This window comes from Mytilus edulis, chromosome 10, assembly GCF_963676685.1.
Source record: "Mytilus edulis chromosome 10, xbMytEdul2.2, whole genome shotgun sequence".
Lineage (NCBI taxonomy): Eukaryota > Metazoa > Mollusca > Bivalvia > Mytilida > Mytilidae > Mytilus > Mytilus edulis.
In genome coordinates this window covers 74285463-74302326 of record NC_092353.1, presented here as the reverse complement: position 1 = coordinate 74302326, position 16864 = coordinate 74285463, and the positions used below count along the sequence as shown (strand labels likewise).

At 30.7% G+C, this 16864-nt stretch overlaps 1 protein-coding gene across 2 annotated transcripts; it reads right to left on the bottom strand.

Moving 5' to 3' along the window:
- Positions 1-475: 475 nt before the first annotated feature.
- Positions 476-16158, bottom strand: LOC139491858 (uncharacterized oxidoreductase MexAM1_META1p0182-like). 2 transcript variants are annotated; one of them, XR_011656655.1, is made up of 10 exons: positions 16062-16158; positions 13340-13473; positions 12572-12664; positions 8966-9051; positions 8282-8375; positions 7312-7381; positions 6290-6326; positions 4723-4786; positions 1565-1830; positions 476-1029 (listed from the first exon to the last, which is right to left on the bottom strand). XR_011656655.1 is itself a non-coding variant. In XM_071279768.1 (9 exons), the coding sequence occupies exons 1-9, from the start codon at positions 16108-16110 to the stop codon at positions 1672-1674; spliced, it is 786 nt and encodes a 261-aa protein (XP_071135869.1). In that variant the 5' UTR covers positions 16111-16149; the 3' UTR covers positions 476-1671. The 2 variants fall into 2 exon arrangements, 1 of the variants encoding a protein (XP_071135869.1); XM_071279768.1 differs by having other exon boundaries at positions 476-1830; positions 16062-16149.
- Positions 16159-16864: the final 706 nt, after the last annotated feature.

Here is a 16864-nt window from a genome sequence, read left to right as displayed (position 1 = left end):
CTGGCAGCTGACAAGGACACTGACATGTGACTGATCTGACAACTGACAAGGACACTGACTGGTCATTGATCTGACAACTGACAAGGACACCGACTGGTGACTGATCTGACAGCTGACAAGGACACTGACTGGTTACTGATCTGACAACTGACGAGGACACTAACTGGTGACTGATCTGACAACTGACTGATCTGACAACTGACAAAGACACTTACTGGATCTGACAACTGACAAGGACACTAACTAGTGACTGATCTAATAACTGACAAAGACATTAACTGGATCTGACAACTGACAAGGACACTAACTGGTGACTGATCTAATAACTGACAAAGACACTAACTGGATCTGACAACTGACAAGGACACTAACTGGTGATAGATATGACAACTGACAAGGACAACTACTGTTTTCTGATGTGATGACTGCTGTGGACAGCAATTGATAAAAAAATATATAAAAAAAGAGAACAAGATTTCACACTTGTTAAAAATATATTTAAATTATTTTCTTTAAAACCACAAATTTCATTTATCCTGAATAAACAAAAGACACAATAGATAGATACAATTATTCTTATTCTAACTCTGTCCTTTGATTTTTATCATACCATTTAATAGTATAGGTAGTATATGTCAACATATTATACTCTATTCGACATGTAGTTGCAAAATAAAAATAACCACTTAAAAAGCAAAATACTACAGTATACTGTATGATACTCTTCATAAAACATAACTGTTAATATTGAATCTACCTGGTACATTAATATTACATATGTGTGACTAGTTTAAACATACACTGATTATTTTTTTTTTAAATACATATTCCATTTGTTTTTTTTCGAAAAATCATGTTTATTTTAAATTCGTACAAAATATAAGTCCACACTTAAGCAAATTTTGGATATAAAGATTTCATTAACAAAAAGATATATAGGTAGATGTACTCTTAATTTTTCATTCATACTAATTTTTAAAAAAATCTGCAAAAATTCTCGTAAAACAGAGATGAATGATATTAAGGAGGCTCCGGGTATAAGATTTTCATCAAAAAATTAAACATTTATATTTCATTACAAAATTTATTAATTACCTTTAGTAGTTGTTACTTAATAATATGGAACAAAAATCATTCCAAAAAATCAATCCGTGTTGGCCCCGGGTGACTTTTAAAATGTAGATATCATTGAAAAAGCTCCAAATTATCTCCCTTTGGTGCAAAAATGCCATTTTTTAACATTAAAATTGAAATACCTTTTCTAACTCATCGGTGACCTATATTTTTTATTGTTGTTTTCGAATAAGCTGTACATAAACTAAACAACTAAAATTTAATCAATTTCTGTAATTTAGTTCTTTTTTTTATTTCGATATTACCGCTTTTTCTCCTATTAGTTCAACAGAAAAAAAGGACATTAACAAAAATGTATGCTTCTTTCGAAGGCAGATTGTGAGCTTAAATGAATAGTGACCCCATTTTTTTTATTTCATTTTTCTATTAAGTATAAGATAAAGTTCATATATAGAAAAATATAGCGAAATCCTATATTAAATAAAGGGACATTCAATCTTATGTAAATTTTATTACAGAGATAGATATTATCAAAATATTGTAATACACAGTCACTTCATATATTACATCAACAGTCACTGTAATTGATGGAATATCTTATCTTGGACACATGGCATGTCTTCCCCCGTCAACAGGTACACATGCTCCAGTAATGAAAGAAGAATCATCTGACGCTAAGAAGGCAATAGCTTTTGCCACTTCATCTGGTTGTCCTGGGCGACCTAAAGCATGGGTTTCCTTAGATCTCTCTAGGAACTGGAGAAAAAGATAGGACACGTGTGAAAATAATAAAGTCTTCAAATAAATCAGAGACAGTATACATGTCTCTGAATATTATATAAGAATTAGGTACTGTGAAAGTACTTTTATTCGTGGGGTACCAATTTTCGTGGTTTTCGTGGATGACTTTATCCACGAATTTAAGTGTCCAACGAAATAAAACAACCATTGTCCAAATCAAGACATGGAAAGATCCCCATCGGTAGGTTTGACTACTGATATAATCTAGAGAATATATATTGAATAACGCCAAATCTGAGAATACTTTTATAGCAGTCACAGAACTACAACCGCATGCAGGATTATACCCATTTAATCTTTAATAACCTAAACTGAACAATTACTTTTGATCTTTTAATTCTCATAAAAATATTTTTGATCGATGAAAGTCAGATGTCCGGTGTTGATATGCTAGTATGATAAAGTGTTCATTTTATATCCTCATAGTTCTCGTACATGTATACAGTTTGACATATGGGAAATGATAATTTCATGCTGGGCTTGATTTTAATAAGAATTATTTGACAATTCAAGATACATTTAAAGTATTTGTTTATGTTACTGTTTTCTTTAGGTGAAATGTTTATGGCCTAATTAACACCTTTGATGGTCTTTAATATGTTGATCACTTTATCATGGGTTCATTAGTGTTATCACTACGATTTACACGGGTCAATGTTTACTTTGCAATTTCCTTCAATCTATTTGTAACATTCGTTTCTAAAGGCTTTAATTTTTCAATTATTCATTTTTTTAGAAAACTAAAATCCACGAATTTAAAAACCCACGAACATGTAAATATTGCTCAAACCACGAAAATTGATACCCACGAATTAGTACTTTCACAGTATTTAGTATAAAAAAAATACATTTAAGCAACATGACTCCAGATTAAAATATCAATAAAACTTTGTACAAAATGTGTTGTGATGGAATTCTTACTGCCTATAGCTACTGGTCCAAGGACACAGTTATCGTCCTTTGGTTTTCGTTGTCTACGAATATAGTCCCTAGTGTAAACAGTGTATAACTTGCATGTTTTATTTGATATACTTTCCCAATTTATTTCTTGATATTAAATGCATGAAATATTAAGTTGGGGGATGTAATTACATGCCAAAAAAAATTTGGTGCTGAATCTTTATGTTAAGTAGTGAATTGGTCCAGTTCTAAAAGGTCAAATTTTATCACGTCTGAAGCTGTCAAACTGAATTTTACACCCCCTTAACACAGAATTGTCAATATTTTGAGTTAGAGCTGGTAGAAGTTTCTATAATTTTGATATTATTTGTCTCACTGGTATTACACTACACTGTAAAAAGCTTTTTGAGAAAGAGCAGGTGCGATTTTTTTAATTTGAATTTATTGTCTAAAAGAAATGCACTACGAAATAACTGTGTTCTCGGGCCGGTCCAAGGACACAGTTATCGTCCTTTGGTTTTCGTTGTCTACGAATATAGTCCCTAGTGTAAACAGTGTATAACTTGCATGTTTTATTTGATATACTTTCCCAATTTATTTCTTGATATTAAATGCATGAAATATTAAGTTGGGGGATGTAATTACATGCCAAAAAAAATTTGGTGCTGAATCTTTATGTTAAGTAGTGAATTGGTCCAGTTCTAAAAGGTCAAATTTTATCACGTCTGAAGCTGTCAAACTGAATTTTACACCCCCTTAACACAGAATTGTCAATATTTTGAGTTAGAGCTGGTAGAAGTTTCTATAATTTTGATATTATTTGTCTCACTGGTATTACACTACACTGTAAAAAGCTTTTTGAGAAAGAGCAGGTGCGATTTTTTTAATTTGAATTTATTGTCTAAAAGAAATGCACTACGAAATAACTGTGTTCTCGGGCCTACTGCAAAATGAAAATTGCATAATGGGTAGCAGAATTTCCAAACAACAATTGAGAAGTCTAGATAAATTTTTCAGTTCTTACTTTTTTTTCTATAACTATAATTAGATAAACTACTTTTGGTCTTATAATGCTTATGGTCCTTCCTTTATTAAAAACATAAGAATAACTTGATAAAATAAAATTTAGTTTAATGTAATTTAACTACATTGTAAGATTCCGATTCCCTCAAGCAAAAGTGACTTCAGACAAACTTGGTTTTTATAGTGTCCCTCTTGTTCATATATATATATACAGCTTCTATTGTTTCTACATATCTCACATCCCTGGCTTTCAAATGTTTAGATTAAATCATACCTTATTTAGGTGTTTTTTTCAAAAAAGTGCTTTGGCAGCACAAAATTTATAAAGTGTAATTTTTCATTTAAGTTCTACAATGTTTGTTTTAAAATCAGATCAATCATGTAGGATTAGTACCATATCTTTATTTGATATCAAATTAATAAATAAACTCATCATAGATACCAGGACTAAATTTTGTACATACGCCAGACGCGTGTTTCGTCTACAAAAGACTCATCAGTGACGCTCAAATCCAAAAAAGTTAAAAAGGTCAAATAAAGTACGAAGTTGAAGAGCATCCCATGTTATCCTCCTGAGACAGCATGTTATATATATATGACACTGGATGTTAAACAGACATCAATTGATCATTGTTTCTACCATATAATTTTGACAGTGTACAATTGTTTTGTTATGCCTGCATGTATTAATGTTTATATAAAGAGTTGCTGAAATTCAGAAATTTTTGCGGTGTCTTTTTACTGCGAAAAATTGCCACAGGATGGGTTCCGCCAAAACAAGAACTCCCATTTTAAATTTTGATAGCATTATTTGTAGGCACCATTTCAGGCAATTGCAATAATTAATTTCAAATTTTCACCCTTTGTTCAATAATGCTGTTTCACATGTGGCAACAGTCGTACTAAGTAATTTGAATCACTGACCTTTGCATAAGCTTCCTCATCTAGACCCCCACGCTTCTGTAGTTCTGTTACTGTTACCCCAGGACTGAAATACAACATAGTTTAGTGAATGTTTAGCATAGATTTTCTTTTAAAAAAAGACATACGAAGGTAACAGGTTCTTAACTTTATCAAGCATAATATTTCATATTAAAATTAATCAGACACCATATAATGCAAATTAAATATATTATGATGATAATTTCCATGTGCATGATTTCAGTTGAACCACAATTAAGGAATGACTGTAATATTTTGTCTGTCTATGAAGAAATAACATAAAAATGTGGTGTACACTATATAACGCGTGTAGCGGGTTATTTAACAGTGTGCACCACATTTTTATGTTATTTCGAATAGACAGAAAAAATATTACAGTCATTTCTTATAATTTAATTCTAAATTCCATTTTAAACCATAGAAAACCATGAAAAAATGTTGATGATGTCACGGTCACATGATTAAATTATGTCTATGGGCTGATAACAAAATAACGTCAGCAAATCAGAAGACGTGTTACATCAAAAATTAAATTATTTAGGTATGAACAAAGGAAGGAAGACATCCAAGTAGGTGAATACAATCTTTTATCGGTCAAATTGTAAGATTTCAACTTTCATTAACTGGTAATAATGTTTAATACAGTAAAGATTAATATGATCATGTTTTTATATCAAATTAACTCTTGTGTTTCTGGAAAATACTGGTATAACAAGTTTTCATTTTCAACCATTTGACATAGGTTACAGGTTTTCATAATGCAGCTTTTCCTGGTTAGCCTTGACTATCAATGACGGGTAATTTGTTTAAAAAACTTTTGATTTTTTTAAATACTTAGGCTTTTCTACCTGAGGAACAGATTACCTAAGCTGTATTTGGAAAAACTTTTAGGAATTTTGGTCCTCAATGCTCTTCAACTTCATACTGTATTCGGCCTTGTTAGCTTTTTTGGATTTGAGTGACACTAATGAGTCTTTTATAGACGAAATACTCGTCTGGCGTAAATACAAAATTTAATCCTCGTATCTATGATGAGTTTATTATCAAACATGCATCTTCCAATAGGTCGCTGGTTTTTTAACATATAATTGGTGAATGAAAGTGCCAATTAACTGTTTTATATATTTATTTCATGATATGTCAGGATTATATATTATATACTAACTGGCTTCCATGACGTAAAATGGGCTGTCTGCATATTTGAATTTGCTAAAAGTGGTGTTAGTGTTTTGTGTGTGTCTGTCGTCTGTAATGTAGAGAATAATTACTATGCCTTTGCTTAATCCCATTTTCTATTCATGAGGGGGGAGCAGGACCTTTTTCTGGACGTCAGGATTAGGTGTTTTTAAGCTAGGGATATCGGGATTGATCCTTTCGGGATCTGGGAATTCTTTTTTCGAATTTCAGGATGTTGGGATTTAAATTTCTTTAATTTTGGGACCTCTGGATTTCATGTTTTTTAGCCCAGGGTTTCGGGATCAGGACCCCTCCGACCCTGTGACCAATTTAAGTAGTTTGGGGTTTCATCTGATTAAATGTTAATACTCACTTCACACTGTTTACTCTGACTTGTTTAGGAGCCAGCTCTGAAAAAAGAGCAAATAGGCGATCATTGATGTTTTGCTTTGAAACAAATCTTTTATATAAAAAAGTTTATTCATAAAAATAATTAATTTAAATTTGCCCATAGTTTCCAACACCCATTCTTTAATAAATCTGAGCTTAAATATATATATCCAGTTCAATCCGGTAAAGAAAGTGTTAACTTGTGAATAAAACACAATTTTACAAAAGCAGTAAAAAGGGAGCTAATCTGATGCATTTTTTTTTATATATGGTGAATTTTTATTTTAAATAAATAATGAGAAAAGTCTGTCTGCTATATAGTTGTGCTCTAAATCAATTTGATCTTTGTATATATATGTTAAAACAATTCTATCTGCTTGACTTATACTCCATTTCAGAATTTAATGCATTCTGGATAATATTTTCAAAATGTAAACCAAAAAATACAAATTTTCCTCAATCCACGTAAAATTGATACCCACAAAGATAAATAATTTCACAGTATATAGAACAAGTGAAACTGCGAGCTACTGCTCACTGATGATACCCCCGCCGCAAGTGGATAATATTAATAGTGTAAAAATATGCAAGTGTTCGGTAAACAGGAAGTTGTCAAGTGATGAATCTGAAAACGCATCACACGGTATAGCTGACTTATATAAATCCTGAAACCAAATTTCAGAAATCCTTGTATTGTAGTTCCTGAGAAAAATGTGACGAAAATTTTCAACTTGGCTATCATGTGTAAAATCATACAAGTGTTCGGTAAACAGGAAGTTGTCAAGTGATCAATCTGAAAACGCATCACACGGTATAACTGACTTAGATAAACCCTGAAACCAAATTTCAGAAATCCTTGTATTGTAGTTCCTGAGAAAAATGCGACGAAAAATATTCATGGGACGGACGGACTGACTGACGGAAGGACAGACAGAGGTAAAACAGTATATCCCCCTTTTTTAAAGCGGGGGTATAATAAATTGGTCCTTTATAATGAATACAAACCTAATGCTGTACATCTGGTAAACTGGTCAAGAGCACTCTTAGACATACAGTATGAAAGAACATTAGGGAACTGAAAGGAAAAAAAACAATGGATTACTATTATTTGTATATTGTAACCTATTCTGACATCCGACTAGGCCTTTTCTTGAACTGAGTTTTACTGTGTGTATTGTTGTGTGTTTGTTTTTTTCTACATTGGCTAGAGGTATAAGGGAGTGTTGAGATCTCAAAAACATGTTTAACTCCACTACATGTTTGCCCCTGTCCCATGTCAGAAGTCTCTGGCCTTTGTCATTATGCCTTTGTTAGTCTTGTGTGATTTTTAATTTTAGTTTCTAGTGTATATTTCAGTGTTTAGTATGACATCCATTATCACTGAACTGGTTTACATTTTTGTTTAGGGGCCAGATGAAGCACACCTCCGGGTGCGGGAGTTTCTTGCTGCATTGAAGACCAATTGGTGGCCTGGACTGTTGTCTGCTCTCTGGTCGGGTTGTTGTTTCCATTCCCCATTTCCATTCTCTATATTATTTACCAGAAATAAATAGAAACTAACACCTAAAGACAATGTATTATATTCTATTTCTATCTCTTTCAATCAAGACTACCCGGTATAGAAAAATGTTTTATAAAAAAAAATATTTTTTCTGTTAAATACTTTGACTGTTGGTGATTGAAAATGATTTAAGATTCTGCTGTATATCAACATTGCAAAAGGAAGGTACAGAGTATGCTTACATTTGGAAATCAGGGAAAAGTTTAAAAAAAATATATATACATTGTTTACTCAAATTGTAAAATTCTGAAGCCCAGTAATATTATGATACTTATGATAATTATAAATATGCATGCATTTGTAAATACAATATAAATGGATATTTCAGATTGTTTAACAAGCTTTCACTTTGAATATCTCCAACAATTTTTAATTAAATGAAATAAATTTGTAATGAAGACTATTAACACTTACTGATCTCATGCCATTAACACTGGAAACATTGACAATAGTTCCCTTGGTGTCTACAAGGTGTGGCACTGCTAACATGGTTAGATGATATATTGATCTAAAATATATAAAAAAAACAAGAGGCTGTCAGATTAGCACCTCAACAATCATTAAAGCTAAAATAGAACTTGTCCAAAGTCAGGAGCCTCTGGCCTTTGTTAGTCTTGAATGTATTTTAATTTAATTTCCTTTATATGTTTAAGAGTTTAGTATGACATCCATTTTCAATGAACTAGTACACAATTTTATTTAGGGGCCTGCTGAGGATTATTTTTGGGTGAAGGATTTTTCCGCTGTGTTGAATACCCATTGGTGGTATTCCTCTTTTGTCTGCTGTTCGGTCGGGTTGTTGTCTTTTTGACATATTCCCCATTTCCATAGTTAAATCTATGCATTTAAACTTTATACAAAAGTTACTTCTCTTTTAAGGTCTGTTTACTCTAGTCCTCACTGTATTTTAAATGTTCAGGGTGGATACAGCAATGTTTAAAAGGAGGGGCCAGGTTCCAAATGTGAACAAAGCAAGGGGTTCCAAATATTTGTTCCCATTCAATTGCATTGATATTAAAAAATGGGAACCCCTCCACTTGATTTGCCACTAAGGTTTGATTATGTACATATAAAGATATACTTAAATGCCTCACTTACCTAACATTGATGTTGAACATCCTATCAAACTGGTCTAAACTGGTATTTTCTATACTTCCTAGCTCTATAACACCTGCACAGTTTACCTGATGAAAAAAAAAAACACTTTGTTATCACAAGGCTGTAGGAATTTTATGTAGGATGGCAGAAGTTACATATTATTTTACCCCTCCATGAATTAAATTCTAATTATAAAGTAACCACAGGCCATAATATTTCAACAGGATTGCTTACCCCTTCCGACTATGCCCGCCCGCCATTACTATCAATCCTGTTAATTTGAAAACTAAATTTTATCTATAAAATAGCCAAATACAGTTTTTTTTTAAGCTGTGCTAAATGTGCTCTACAAAAATATGAAATTACATGTCAGCAGCTGCCAGAAGTATTCTTTTATTAGTATACATATAATACAATATATATATTAAATTTGTTAAATTTGACCTTTAATTAGATATAAGAAGATGTGGTATGGGTGCCAATGAGACATCTCTCCATACAAGTCACAATTTATAAAAGTAAACCATTATAGCTAACCTATGATTTATGTTTGAAAATAAAGGCAACAGTAGTATACCGCTGTTCGAAATTCATAAATCGATAGAGAAAAAACAAATCCGGGTTACAAACTAAAGCTAAAACTGGTCAAAGTACTTTGTTTTCAATGTACAGTAAATGTACAGTTTATAAAGTTAATGGAAAATATTTTCCCTTTCCTTGAATTTTTAAGAGTTGGTCTTTGTGCATTATGAAATAAATATATTTAAAATATGTTGTCCCTTCAATATGTTTACATATATATGGTATTTTGATACATTTACATGATTTATATCTTAAAGGAAAATTAATGTTTACCACATGGAAAAGTCCCAAACACAGCTATTGGTAACAATATGGTCTAAAATTGTAAAGAAAAAAATGTCTCCTGCTTCATTTGATAATAAATTAAAAAAGAACTTAGACTAAGAAGTAGTTTTTGCTTGCACTTTTTTTCTGATTTTTAGTTTTATAATTATAGTTAGCAGGGATGGGGTAATTGAAAATGTAATGGTAATTAAGTGTAATGCATTACAATTTTCCATGTAATTGAATGTAATGTGTAATTGAGCATTTTTTTAATTACTTGTAATGGTAATTTAATTAATTACAATGAAAAAAGCATGTAATGCTCAATTACTTTTGAATTACATTTCAATTACATGTACTTTTAAGGTGTTTATGATAAGGATTTATGTTTAATAATATAAATTGTAAAGTTATATTTATTTTTCAAATATTGATATCACATACTTTCTGTAATCTATTCTAAAGTTTTTATATTACTTATTTGACCAACAGAATTTTTTCTGAATAGTCTTATGATTTGAAAAAAAACATGTTTTTAAGAAAGATCTTTAACTAAATAGATTGAAAAGTAATAAATCACCATGTTAAACAAAAACAAAAAAAGTGTGAAAAATCTTTATGAGAGTTCATTTCGAATTCAAATTTACTGCACACAATCATTTTGTCAAATTAGTATACACAAAAGGATTATAGAGATAAAAATTAACAGCTGTAAAAACAAACAGCAATTAATCAGATTGAAATGTCCAGGGGCAATGCCACTATTACATGTATTTTGTCTAATTAGCAAAATATTGCTAAGATATAGACATTATACACATTGTTTGTACTAAAAATTATTTTCAATGTTGTGACAAGGATACCTTTTAATAATTATTAAGTGATTTTTTTTTATTTATTTATTTATTTATAATTTCTTTATTCATGCTATGTTTTATTTAAATAACTTCATTTCTGAGATGTCAAAATACCCCTTAATGTATTGGCAAGTTAATAGGAACTAATTTCCTCTTCTATCAACACATCTACTGGTTACTGAAGTATAATACCTCCATGTTCTACTCAAGTGATATATGCCACATTAGCTCCTATAGAAATACTTTTGAGAATGACTGTCAAAGTGTACCATTGTGTACAGACCAGAGAGATGCAGACTAAATGACAAAATATTAAACTTACTCATGATTATCAAATGCAATGCTTAAACTATGTTTACATGAATATTTTACACATACATGTATAATATTGGTTAACAAATATTATGATGAAATGTAATGTGTAATTTAATTAATTGCTTTAGTAAAGTAATTGTAATTTAATTAATTACTTTAGTAAAGTAATTGTAATTTAATTAATTACATTTCAAAAACTGTGTAATGTGTAATTAGTGTAATTGACCATTTTTGCAATGTAATGTGTAATTTAATTAATTACATTCCAATGTAATTGACCCCAAGTCTGATAGTTAGTAGCTCAATGACCTAATCATTTATTTAAAACTGGTAGAAAATGGAAAACTAAAGGATCTAACAAGCTAATGCAGTTCACCTAGGTCTTGTGCATCTTCAGAAGATCTCTTACATTGTAGACAGAAGAGCTAGAATATAATTCAGAACAAAAATCTCTTCTTTTTTTTTTTTTCTTTATTATTAATATTTTTTGTCTGTTTACAGTTTCTTTCATCAGTTTTTGCCCGAAGCACAAAAGAGAGTATACTTTGATTTGTTTGTAGGATCTTTTGTTGATAATTTTTGTTATTCAAAATTTTCTATCTAAATACATGTGTACACTATTGTTTTCAAGATAATGGGTAAGCAGATGCTCCGCAGGGCGCAGCTTTATACGACGGCAGAGGTTGAACCCTGAACCGTTGGGGCAAGTATGGACACAACATTCAAGCTGGATTCAGCTTTAAATTTGGATTGTGATTAAATAGTTGACACGGCATATGTTTCTGACACAGAATGAATGTGGTCTAATAAACTTTTAAAAATTTGTTTTTTGCCTTAGTTTGAGCAATTCACTATGCTGTTGAATATTAATCCTCTCAAAAAAATGTTTGAAGAAATTTTCTTTTTATTTATGAAATCTGAAATGAGAAAAATTAAACGACGACGACGATGACAACGACGCTGACGCCAACGTCATACCAATATACTACCAAAAAATTTTCAATTTTTGCAGTCATATAAAAACACTGAAAATTAATAAAATTCATCCTTAAAGAGCAACTACTCTAATTCAGAGTCGACTAAAGAATTCAGCCATTACACTCATTTGTGGATCTCGTCTTGCTGATCTTTTTGCATATTGAAGTTTTTCTCCATCTATGAGGCCCCTCATGGAAGTATCTACCTAATCACATTATCACAAATTTTGTGCCAATATAATCCTGTAATCCTTAATTATTTTTCTAACAACATAATCAACTTATCAAAAATGAAGTCCTACTAAGATTATTAAATAATATTGACATGTTTGGTCTATTAATCAAATAACCACTATAACATGTATAAAAACGGCCAAGTTAGTTTAAACATATTTATACTAGTGGATTGGGAAACAAGTTTTTCAACTTATACTAATCCCTTTCCACTTTGCGGGTGGGAGTGCTGCCTTGTAGCGGCATTAGCCTGCTCTTTTTTGAAATCTACAAGGGTGAAGTTTATAATCACATTATCATATAAAAGTAGGCTCATCTATTATAATCAGACCAAAAACAGGTCTGACACCAGATCCACAATATTTTTGACAACATACCAGTACATTGAGCCTCTTGTAATGCTCTATTGTTATTTTCATTAAGTTGTTGGTGTCATCTTCCTTGCTCAAATCACCAGGTATCAGTAATGGCTAAAAAAAAAACCATGAACACCATTATTGTGCTATATAAAGTAATTATAAAACAATTTCACTAATTTCAAAGCTTAAGCAAACAAATATTTTGATACTAAATAGAAAGAAAAAGTATTTAAAATATGCTTAAAAGCATTTAAACCAAAATTTATGGCATATTATCAATATAAATCAATATAAATGGCTGATTAAGTGTCCTTAGACATCCTTACCAGCTCGAGCTTCCTTGTTTAGTCATGTTAATGAACCAACGAAATATGTGGCATACTATATCTTTATGTTAGTTATATTTCGCTTTGTGAGAGATCATTTGAGGTAAGCCCATTGCAACTAATATTTATAAAAAAGAAGATGTTGTATCATTACTAATGTGACAACTCTCCACATGAGACCAAATAAGAAAATTAACAGCTTAAACTTTGAGTAGTTTAACTTTAGTCATGTCAGTTTGTTCTTATATTGAGCTGTTACACTACTGTCCCAGTTTTTTAAGGGATGGTTGAGCGCTCACAAACATGTTCAAATGTTTGAATCCCTCCTGCTCACATTCTTTATGAGCATGTCCTAAGTCAGGACTCTGTAGATGTCATTGGTACATGTCTGTCATATTTGTTTTTTGTAAATTGTTTTGTTATTAACATGATTAATAAGGCCATTCTAAGAATTTCTTACTGTATTCCCACTACACTGGGTACACTTTTCACCAACAGCTTTCAAATTGTCCACCTTACGTCCAGTTAAAACTAATGAGGCACCAAGTTTAGCAAACAATTCTGCTGTAGCTGCACCTATACCAGAGCTCGCTCCTGATAATGTAATAATAATCTATTAGGCACAGAATTCATGAATATTTATATTTTTTTTTATTCTTATATTTTTGAGGTGCTGGACATATCCAACTAAGTTAGACATCACGTGACTTTTGTGATGTAATTCTAGCCGCCATTTTGTATTATACTTCCCCATATAAAATGCATTGATGCTTCAATAAAGTTTAATTTTCTCATAAACCTGACCCGTTTTCTAAGTTTTGCAAATCAATCCTTGATATTCAAACATATTTCTATCAAACAATGTTGGTCCTAACAGTTTAATTTTTGATTAAAGTCGGTCATTTTAGACTTGTAAAAACATGCACTTTTCTCGTCATTTCTCTGTTGCCTCCATGCTAAATTACCGATACCCATGGCTACTTGTACAACAAATAAAGAAATTCCGTACATTAAAAACAAACTTTGCAAATCGATTAAGTATATTAAAACATATATCTGGCGAAGAATGCTACTTAAAACAGTTTAATTTCAAGTTAAAGTCGGTCAAATATCGATTTAAAAAATGGAATTTTTCGGGATTTTTCAAAATGGCGGATGATGTATATCCCATAATATGGAAATGTTGCATCAAATCAAGGATTTGTATAGTAAAACTTTCCTAGATTATATTAATATTTTCATGCAGAATCTCTGATGTTTCTGTTCTTTTCTTTGGTGATATTTCGATATGATTGCTTTCAAAATTTCTTGATAAAAAAAAATATTTTAAGTGTGACACGGGAACATTTATTTGACAGATATCCAGGATATACTGTAACCAGAAAATAGTTTACAATAAAATTATAATAATTTTTTTCTCTTCTTTTTTTAAAGGTGTTTTTCTGTATATTTTATCTTTCTTTAGAAATATATTTATACATCCCTTGTAGAACAAAAATGTTTTCATCCCATGAGAAAAAAAACCAATGCCCGAAAATTAATATAGATAAATATTCTATACCTTTAAATTTTCATCCCTTGACAGAACAGGTGAACTCTGACTTGGGTTGTAATGTTACATAACAATATAGTGTCAGGTAGACGTGCAAACCAAAAGCAATCAGGTGACATTAAACATCCTGTGTATACATGTATTACCAGAGTTTAAATTTTGCGATATACAAAAGTTTTCATAAATGTATGAACTTTCTCTTAATTTCCCGTTTCAAATCAGACGAAGTATCTATCATAATAAACTTTTAAGAAAATATGAATATTATGAAAATGTCTTTCAAAAAAATATTTTTTGCTTAAAAGATATTCAAATATTTTTATTTTTCCATAATTATTTTAAAGAAATATTATGATTCAAATTTTAATTCAAATTGATTTTTTTTTATTTTATAGGATATTCAACGAGATTTTATTGCATATGATTCAAATTGTTTTTTTTTAATTCAATGTTTCAAGCTAAATCCAGGCATTCAATGAATCGATATAAAGTTTAACATTTGTAAAAATATTTTATTGTTTACATTTCAACTGAGACCTATAAGGCTTTAATACGATTGCTCTCATTTCAACAATATTGTATACATCGACAGAGTTATCGGTCCTGAATAGGACTGATATAGTTGGGTATGTTTCTTTTGTGTTTCATTCTCAGTAAATATACGTTGATAGTGGGTCTTCCTATTGATAGAAACAAGTGCCTGTGCTTCCCATGGATAGAAACAAGACAAGTGTTACATTTTTATCACTGTTAAATTTTGTTGATACATGATTTTGTAATATATCTAAAATTTTGAATAGTACCCATGTATGATTATCTGTCCAATCCTGTTAACGTCCAGTGGCAAATATTGCATGCATAACGTGACGGTACCCAAATTGCACCTATTTTGACAGTTTTTTCATCTACGTTTTTTTATCATGAAAACAAAAATGTCCATTCTGTGTTTATTTTGTAGCCCTATCCTTCTTTATTATAAAGGTACACCAATTTGATTTTTATTCTATATGGAATCATAGAAAAATTGGTCTAAACTGACCTCCAAACCATCAATGATTCTGAAATGAGGAGTACCCAAATTGCTTCCATGCTTTAATTCACATAGTCAAAAGTCTAGTAACAGAGCTTTTGTTTAATTTCTTTAAATATTTTGAACAATTGGACATTAGTCCATGCTTACTCTTCATTATTTTTTAAATGGATACTTGTAACATATTGTATTTGTTCATTTTAAAAAGATGACGTTTTGATGACGTCGCATGGCGACGTTTCAGTACATTTTGCTTTTTCAGTAAATACTTCATCTGTTGATAGATACTGTGAACGTTTTGTGCATATCTAAATAGTTTTACCTATGTTGAAAGATGTGCTTAGTATCAAATCATAAAAAAACAAATTGTTTAGTCTCTAGAAAATCTTGTAAGATTTTCGCTGCTAGTTTTGCTAAATAGGTGCAATTTGGGTACTCGGTGCAATTTGGGTACCGTTACGTTATACATGTAATTTACAGCTGGACGATAATATATCTGGTTGCAAAGTAATTTCTAGATTAAAAGTGTATAGAGTTTTTAAATATTTGGAAACCAATTAAAAAGTTAACATTATTAGTTGTCAAGATGTGATTGTTTACCGGTTATTAAAGCAACTTTGCCAGCAAGATTTCCAAGTGTTGTCGCCATATTTCTTGACCTTTCGTTTTTTGTAACTGACAAACCAAGTTCGGTTGCGGAAAGAAACTATTACGGATAGCCTAGACATTTTGTATTTGCAGGACAAATCGTGCACCCAGGCCTAGCCTTTAAGGAAAATCGAAGTAAATAATCCCGTTTATTAGTTCACATCATACTGTATTTTCTATATGATACTTACTGTGTTACCCCTCTCAAACGTCTAATGATATAATTTCTAAACGCCAAATAAATATCATTAAAAAATATTTTAACTTTTCGCTTCAGTGGTGTTAAATAAACTCATCACAGGCATATGATACATATAACAGTTTTGATCCCATATTTACATTTTTATAAAAATTTCCATATAGACTATTTTTTACCTGATTAAATCAAATATGTAATAAAATTTATATACCTTCATGTGAGTAAAATGAGGTAGAAATTTTGTATATTTGCTGATCTTTGCTCATAAATCGGATTTGCAGACCTGCCAACTTTTGAAAATCCCCATGGGGGATTTAGTGCGCGACCAGATTTTTAAGGGTTACAGTTTTTTGCGGCATTTCTGCGTGCACTGTTTTTTACTCTTAAAATAGTCTCATATCTCTTCTTTTTTCTTTTGGTATACTGATGATAAGCTAATATAAGCCTTGATTTCTTTTATTTGCATGATTCTTGTACTTATTTTAAAATTGACAAAACAATTTAAGTCAAAGATAAGAGAAAAATGACAATAAAAAATGAAGGATTTAAAATGAAG